The sequence below is a fragment of the Pongo abelii genome, chromosome 6 (genome assembly GCF_028885655.2).
Source record: "Pongo abelii isolate AG06213 chromosome 6, NHGRI_mPonAbe1-v2.0_pri, whole genome shotgun sequence".
Lineage (NCBI taxonomy): Eukaryota > Metazoa > Chordata > Mammalia > Primates > Hominidae > Pongo > Pongo abelii.
In genome coordinates this window covers 12,579,197-12,587,529 of record NC_071991.2, presented here as the reverse complement: position 1 = coordinate 12,587,529, position 8,333 = coordinate 12,579,197, and the positions used below count along the sequence as shown (strand labels likewise).

The 8,333-nt window shown below is 55.5% G+C and overlaps 1 protein-coding gene across 1 annotated transcript; it reads left to right on the top strand.

Annotated features, from left to right (window-relative positions):
* The first annotated feature begins 443 nt into the window (after positions 1-443).
* On the top strand, positions 444-1,268 carry LOC112134421 (general transcription factor II-I repeat domain-containing protein 1-like). Its single transcript, XM_054560347.1, has 2 exons — positions 444-816; positions 1,031-1,268. The coding sequence occupies exons 1-2, from the start codon at positions 618-620 to the stop codon at positions 1,135-1,137; spliced, it is 306 nt and encodes a 101-aa protein (XP_054416322.1). The 5' UTR covers positions 444-617; the 3' UTR covers positions 1,138-1,268.
* Positions 1,269-8,333: the final 7,065 nt, after the last annotated feature.

Here is an 8,333-nt window from a genome sequence, read left to right as displayed (position 1 = left end):
GCTGGGCTTGGTCACTGGTGCTTCCGACTGCAGTGACACAGCAGCTTTCAGATGTGAGCCATAGATCTCAGACTTTTCCAGAAGCTTGGAGTTCTTGCTACGTAGTGGGCCCCAACTGTTTCTACTCTTTTCTTTTCTTTTCTTTCATTTTGAGACAGAGTCTTACTCAGTCACCCAGACTGGAGTGCAGTGGTGCTATCTCAGCTCACTGCAACCTCTGCCTCCTGGGTTCAAGCTATTCCCCTCCCTCAGCCTCCCAAGTAGCTGGGATTATAGGCGCCTGCCACCACATCCAGCTAATTTTTGTATTTTTAATAGAGACAGGTTTCACCATGTTGGCCAGGCTGGTCTCAGACTCCTGACCTCAAGTGGTCCGCCCTCCTCGGCCTTCGAAAGTGCTGGGATTACAGGCGTGAGCTACTGCACCAGACCTTGTTTCTACACTTTAAACCAGCTCCACGGGAGGCCCCCTGAGGCCGCCTGCTCCAATCCCAGGCAGTGACAATCATGCAATGTCTCTGGAGCAGGAGTGAGATATCAGATAGACCTGTTCAGGACTGGGCGGGTCTCACTCCCAGCTGGATCCTTCAAGCCCAGCGCAGCCCCCAAGATTCCACATGTGGGGCAGCAGGGACTCCAGGCCTAACTGTGTGGAGCCAGGAGGGTCCATTGTAGGGATGTGCAGACCGAGGCCCAGAGGGGAGGGCTGGGCAGTCCCAGAGATGCTTGGAGGGACCTCTGTGATAGCCCCGCTTGTGTTTTCCGGGCCCGAGCTGCTCACTGAGGGAGTCAAAGAGCCCATCGTGGATAGTCAAGGTACCCAGCACGGGGCCGTGGGCCATGGTGTGGGCGGGCAAGGGAGGGCCCCAGGCCTCTGCCACCAGCCCCTCCTCCTGCTGCCTCTGTCCTGCTCCCATCCTGGCCCTGGCATTCTCCCCACACCCCCACATTGGGTTTCCCCTAACGATGCCATCTTGGGTCCCAGGAACTGCCTCCTCACTTGGCTTCTCTCCCCCTGCCCTGCCCCCAGAGAGGGATTCCGGGGACCCTCTGGTGGACGAGAGCCTGAAGAGACAGGGCTTTCAAGGTAAGGTTGAGTTGAGGGGGAGGTCTGTTGTCCCAGCACCAGGACCTTGACCTGGTTTGGGTCTGGAGGGCCAGGCTGGAAGTGGGGAGGAGCTGGCCCCCAACTTCAGGGCCTAAGGGACCAGGCAAGCCAGGTTGGCAGCCCAGGCCCGGCTGTATCCTGCCAGCTCTGTGTTAGAGACTCCAGGGGAGAGGGAGTGCCTACAAGTGGACGGTGGGGGGAATTGGGGGGTGGGAGGGTACAGGGCCCAGGACCTGCCTACCCCCCTCCGGGAAGGTAGCTGACACGCCCACTCCTTATTCAGCAATCAGCTGTGGTCTTAGTGCTTTGAAATCAGAATAAGAGCCAGGCGCGGCACCTCACGCCCATAATCCCAGCACTTGAGGAGGTCAAGGCGGGAGTCTCGCTTGAGGCCAGGAGTTCGAGACCAGCCTGAGCAACATAAAACCCATCTCTATGTCTATTTTTAAGAAAAGAAATCAGAGGCCGAGTGCAGTGGCTCACACCTGTAATCCCAGCACTTTTGGAGGCTTGAGCTCAGGAGTTCAAGGCCAGCCTGGGCAACATGGCGAAACCCCATCTCTACCAAAAATACAAAAAAGAAATTAGCCAGGTGCAGTGGTGCACACCTGTGGTCCCAGCTACTCAGGAGGCTGAGGCAGGAGAATCGCTTGAGCCTGGGAGGTGGAGATTGCAGTGAGCTGAGATCGTGCCATTCCACTCCAGCCTGGGCAACAAAAGCGAAACTCTGTCTCAAAAAAAAAAAAAAAAAAAAAAAGGGAGCATACAACATGGGAGCATATTGGTGTGGCTTTTTCTTTCTTTTCTTTTTTTTTTTTTTTGAGACAGGGTCTCACTCTGTCACCCATGCTGGAGTACAGTGGCGTGATCATGGTTCACTACAGCCTCAAACTCCTGGGCTCAAGCAATCCTGCCTCAGCCTCCTGAGTGGCTGGAACTACAGGCATGCACTACCATGTCCAGCTATTTTTTAGAAATTTTTAGTAGAGACAGGATCTTGCTATGTTGCCCAGGCTGATCTCAAACTCTTAGACTTAAGTGATCCTCCTACCTTGGCCCCCCAAAATGCTGGGATTACGGGCATAAGCCACCATGCTGGCCTTTTTTTTTTAATGTTCTGATCAAATAGCTCAGATTGTAATGTCTATACCTTTCCACAGTGCTACATAAGAGCTTTCTCATACCATTCACTCTCCTGCACGCATGTCTTTCCATCACACCCCCGCAATCCCACATACACACACCCCACGCTGCCTCTCACTCCTGATGGGCAGGACCCTGCCTCTCACCCACAGGGGAAGCCTTGGGATCAAGTACCCAGTCGAGGTCCCCTACAAGTAGATCAACAGTAACCCCGGCTCTGTGATCATCGAGGAGCTGCCCCCAGGAATCCCGTTCCGAAAGCCCTGCACCTTCGGCTCCCAGAACCTGGAGAGGATTCTTGCTGTGGCCGACAAGATCAAGTTCACAGTCACCAGGTACTCAGCGGGAAGGGTGAGGGTGAAGAGGCAGGACTAACTCAGATGGGGGCTTGCACCTGCGAATCCTTAGCCTTTCCCTAGGTATTGCCCTCCCCCCTGGACAAGGTGGCTCTCCTGGCACCATCCTGGGTCCTGGGGGTGGCCGGAAAGGGACTGCAGGCCAGCCCGAGTGCAGGGAGCCCTTCAGAAGTGGGACTGGTCACCCCCCCATGGCAAGGGCAGCCTTTGAGGGCATCTTCAACCTGTTCAGCCACACCTGCTCACTGCACCCCCAGCCCCCAGGAAAGGCCTTTAGCCCCCATCAGAGGGATTAGCTCAAGGTCTCAGGGCCAGCCAGGGCAGAGCCTGCCCAAGGCCCAGGTCTGCGTCCTGCAGAGCGACACTGCCAATGCCAGCACCCTGCCACATCGTCTCAGTGTCCTGCGCACACAAAACCCCAGGGCAGCTTGTTAAAATGCAGATTCTGCTGCCGTAGGTCTGGGGTACTCCCAGGGGAGACCGAGGCCACTGCATCCCAGGGATGTCTTCCTCATCCCCCAGGCCCTCCCCCTGACACCCTTGCCTCTGTTTCTCTTCTAGGCCTTTCCAAGGACTCATCCCAAAGCCTGGTAAGAGGCACTGGCTGTGGAGGGGTCACTGGGAATAGGGCCTGGTCATGGTGCTGGGGCTGGAGCTAAGCCTGCTGTGGGGCACAGGTTCTGGGGTCTGGGAACAGAAGCCAGGCCCCTGCCTTTCTTTGTTTTTTTTTCTGAGGCAGAGTCCTTTTCTGTCACCCAGGCTGGAGTGCAGTGGTGCGATCTCAGCTCACTGCGACCTCCACTTCCTGGGTTCAAGCCATTCTCCTGCCTCAGCCTCCTGAGTAGCTGGGATTACAGGCAACTGCCACCACACCTGGCTATTTTTTGTATTTTTAGTAGAGATGGGGTTTCACCATGTTGGCCAGGCTGGTCTCAAGCTCCTGACCTCAAGTGATCCGCCCACCTCGGCCTCCCAAAGTATTGGGATTACAGGCGTGAGCCACCGTGCCCGGCCTAGGCTCCTGCCCTTCTGTTTAGCCACCTCACCTGGGCACCTGCCTCAGGTAGATGGAGGAAGGCTAGGCGTGAATGTGGCCCCACATCCTGGGGCAGAGAAAGGGGTGGTGGTGCCAGTGACTTCTAGGTTTTACCCAGTCTGGGTTCAGGAGGGAGGGGCCAAGCCGGGTCAGTGCACCCCCCTTCTCCTGATAAAGGGGGTCTGGTTGACCTCAGTGAATAGATGAGGTTGGAGGCGAGTGGGTTCCTAATCACAGAAGGAGGGGTGTCTGCATGGGAGCCACAAGCCTGTTGGTAAGATGTGGGGGGTACCTACCCTGCCTTAAACAGTGCAGAGCCTCTCCTGACCCTTTTTTAAAAATTATATATATATATATAGAGAGAGAGAGAGAGACAGAGAGACAGAGAGAGAGAGAGAGACCAAGTCTAACTTTGTTGCCCAGGCTGGAGTGCAGTGGCACGATCTCTGCTCACTGCAACCTCCACCTCCCAGGTTCAAGCTATTCTCGTGCCTCAGCCTCCTGAGTAGCTGGGATTATAGGCGCATGCCACCACGCCCGGCTAATTTTTGTATTTCTAGTGGAGATGGGGTTTCACCATATTGGCTAGGCTGGTCTCAAACTCCTGGCCTCAAGTGATCCTCCTGCCTCGTCCTCCCAAAGTGCTGGGATGACAGGCAAGAGCCACCATGCCTGGCCTCCTGACCCTTTTTAAGCCACCCATCCACCTCCATCTCCACCATGGGCTGTGTCCTAGCCTCCCAAACCAGATTTGCAGGGGCTGTCCCTGCAGGGTGACATGCCACGTGGTGAGCCCTAAAGGCTGGCCAGAGCCTCCAGGGTGGGCCAGGCATGGTGGCTCACACCTGTAATCCCAGCACTTTGGGAAGCCAAGGCAGGAGAATCACTTGAGGTCAGGAGTTCGAGACCAGCCTGACCAACATGGTAAAACTCCATGTCTACTTAAAATTCAAAAACTAGCCAGGCGTGGTGGTACGCAGCTGTAATCCCAGCTACTTGGGAGGCCGAGGCAGGAGAATCACTTGAACCCGGGAGGCAGAGGTTGCAGTGAGCCAAGATCGCACCACTGCACTCCAGCCTGGGTGACAGGGCGAGACTCTGTCTCAAAAAAAAAAAAGTACTTAGGGTACAGTGGTGTGGCAGCTGCCAACAGGCCACGGGAACCCCCAGAAGGGGGATCAGGAGGGTGAGGGGTAGTTGGAGAGGGTTTCCTGGAGTAAGGAAGGCCCTGCTTGGGCCTTAGGGGAAGACGGGATTTTGAGAGGCAGAGAGGAGGGTGGGTTGTGTTTGGTGGGGTGAATGGCAGGGGTTGGGGGGGTCACTGGATGCCAGAAGTGTGTTTCCGGAGCTCTCGGAGGGGCAGAGTGGTCAGATGATGTTGGAAAGGTGGAGACAGTGGAAGCTGCAGCCCCACAGTGCGGTGAGTGTGGCTCCGGTGGACACCCGGCTGAGAGGTCACTGGGTTTCTGGCCCTGCACTGGTGCTTCATGCGGGTGCCTTTCACATGTATTTCGGGAGTCCTGCTGGGGCAAGGCGGTGTTCTAGGAACTAGGGTTACAGCAGAGTGCAGACAGAGGAGGCATCTCATTTAGTCTTCATAGCTAGGAGGTAGATGCTAGAGCCCACCTTACAGAGGGGGAAACTGAGGCTCAGTGTGAGTGATGTATTAATACTCTGTGTCCCAGGACTAGCAGGTGGCCGTGGCCCCAGCCCTCAGGGATGGACCTGCCAGCCCCTTTCCAGGCATTGGCACCCAAGCCAGGTATCTGCCTGGAGAACCAGCTCCACACTTACTCATGCCACTAGTCATGCTGGGCTGGGAACATGTCCAGGCTCCTGGGAGTCTCCGAGGGTTCACCAGAGGTCGCTGAGTGCTACTCCTGCACCAGAATGGGCTTTTCTCAAACTCTCCCTCACACAGTTCCCAAAGCCAGGCCTGGGCCAGCACCGGCAGTTCCAAGGTGAATCGGAGTGGAAGCTGGGGTCTGCTGGGGGAGGCAGAGGAAATAGCAGGCCCCTTCATCTGGAGGCAGTTGTTCCAGGGCAGGTGGGGGGTGGCAGATAGTTGCAGAGAGGCAGGTGGCCGGGGACAGTGCCCAGGAGTCAGCCTTCAGGGTCCCAGGCAGTGTGTGGGCCACGGGAAACTGCCATCTTGTTCAAGTCCCTGTACCCGCCTGACTAGCCGTGGGAATCTGAGCCTTCACTTCCTTACCGCTAAGATGGACAAGCACACCTGCCTCGCCATGTGATCTGAATATGGAAAAAGATGGGCAGTGCTAGGTGAGCTGGAAGGACTGTTTTCCCCCAATTGCCTTTTTTCTTTTTTTTTTTAAGTTGAAGTTTAGCTCTTATTGTCCAGGCTAGAGTGCAATGGCGTGATCTCGGCTCACTGCAACCTCCGCCTCCCAGGTTCAAATGATTCTCCTGCCTCAGCCTCCTGAGTAGCTGGGATTATAGGCATGTGCCACAGCATCCGGCTAATTTTTGTATTTTTAGGCACCCTAACATGGTGAAAGGCCAGGCTGGTTGGCCAGGCTGGTCTCCAACTCCTGGCCAGCCTCGAGTGATCCGCCCATCTTGACCTCCCAAAGTTCTGGGATTACAGGCATGAGCCACCGCACCCAGCCACCTTTCTTTTTGTCCTCGTTTGCAAATACAGAATGGACCTTAGTCTGCAAACTCAGAAGTCCGAGACATGTATTTTTATTTTTCTAAAATTGAACTGGACTCCTACCAAAAGCCCCCAGTGCAGAGTGGCAGAAACTTTATCTGAGTCCATTTTGGATCATCGTTTCCCTTGGGCTTGCACCAGGGCCTGGAACCTTCTGTGAGGCCCACCCAGTAGACACTTCCACACCACAGAGAGACTGAGCATGAGAAGGTCCGTGCTTGAAAAAGGCCTAACAGTGGGATCTCAGTGCAAGGATGGGAGAGTGGAAACCGAGTGGTGAAGAGATGACTGTGGCACTCAGCAGGGAATTCCTGCAAGGGTGAGGCTTCGGGTACTTTCCAGGGCGACAAACCCTGTTAAGAATGGCTCTAGGGCCGGGTGTGGTAGCTCATGCCTATAATCCCAGCACTTTGGGAGGCCGAGGCAGGCAGATCACGAGATCAAGAGTTCGAGACCAGCCTGGCCAACATGGTGAAACCCCGTCTCTCCTAAAAATACAAAAAAAATTAGCCGGGCGTGATGGCGGATGCCACCACGCCCGGCTAATTTTTGTATTTTTAGGAGAGACGGGGTTTCACCATATTGGCCAGGCTGGTCTTGAACTCCTGACCTCAGGTGATCCATCCGCCTCAGCCTCCCAAAGTGCTGGGATCACAGGTGTGAGCCACAGCGGCCAGCCTTTGTTTTGTTTTTGAGATCAGGTCTCCCTCTGTTTCCCAGGCTGGAGTGCAGTGGTACAATCATAGCTCACTCAGCCTCCATCTTCCAGGCCCAAGTGATCCTCCTGCCTCAGCCTCCTGAGTGGCTGGGACTACAGGCATATGCTACCACACCTGGCTAATTTTTGTAATTTTTTTTTTTGTAGAGTCGGGGTCGCTCTATGTTGCTCAGGCTGGTCTCCAACTCCTGGATTCCTCCCACCTCAGTCTCCCAAAGTGCTGGGATTACAGGCACAAGCCACCCACCAGGTGGAGAACCAGTCTTTAAATAACAGAGTGTGGGAGCTGGGGGCGCCCAGGGCGAAGGTAATTAGACAGCAGAAGAGTCCATCCGGCAAAGAAGCTGCTGTTAAGTCCTGGGGCCACCCAGCCACGCTGGGTAATTATAAGGAAAGCAAGTCTCGAGTCTCGTCTGCGATCGCGGACGGGATGAATAGCGTAACCTAGAACAACCCTGACCTCCACGAGGAGGACCTGGTCTCCCGCAGGCCACAGCTCCCCTGCAGTTCCCACCTGCTGCCTGCAGAGGGAGCCAGAGGCTGAGGCTGCACCAGTCCTGCTCCAGCCCCACGAGGTCACGGTCGGCAGAGTGCGCATTAGCATTCCAGAGCCAAATCCAGCTTCCGGCTCTGTCTGGTCTCTGCCCATCTAGGCAGGAGGGACAGCCGCCTTCAGACAGCGAGAAGGGAGGTGGGAGTGGATCCAGGAGGGCGGTGGAAACCGGAGACACAGTATCAGTGCAGGAAGTGCAGACGCTGTCAACCTTGCCCAAGAGAAGCAAGGCAAAGACCAAGCACGGTGGCTCACGCCTGTAATCTCAGCGCTTTGGGAGGCCGAAGTGGGAAGATCCCTTTAGCCCAGTTCAAGACCAGCCTGGGCAACATAGTGAGACTGCCCCCCACCTCCCATGTCTCTACAAAAAATTTAAAAATTAGCCGGGGATGGTGGTGCATGTCACCCATATACCCAGCTACTTGGGAGGCTGAGGCAGGAGGATTGCCTGAGCCCAGGAGATGGAGGCTGCAATGAGTTATGATCATGCCACTGCACTCCAGCCTGGCCAAAAAGCCAGATCCTGTCTTAAATTTTAAAAAGAGAGAGAGGAGCAAGGCAGTGCCCCACAAGATGAATTGTCAGGGAAACTTCCATTAACCAGGTAACCTTGACTCCCTTCTGGCTCCACTGCCCTGTGGGGACAGTAGGGACAGGACATTCCTGCCTGACATGCCCAGGGGTTAGGGATCAATTACTCCAAACTCAGGGTGGGAGGAAGCTGCTGGGGACAAGGAGGGAGAGCTGG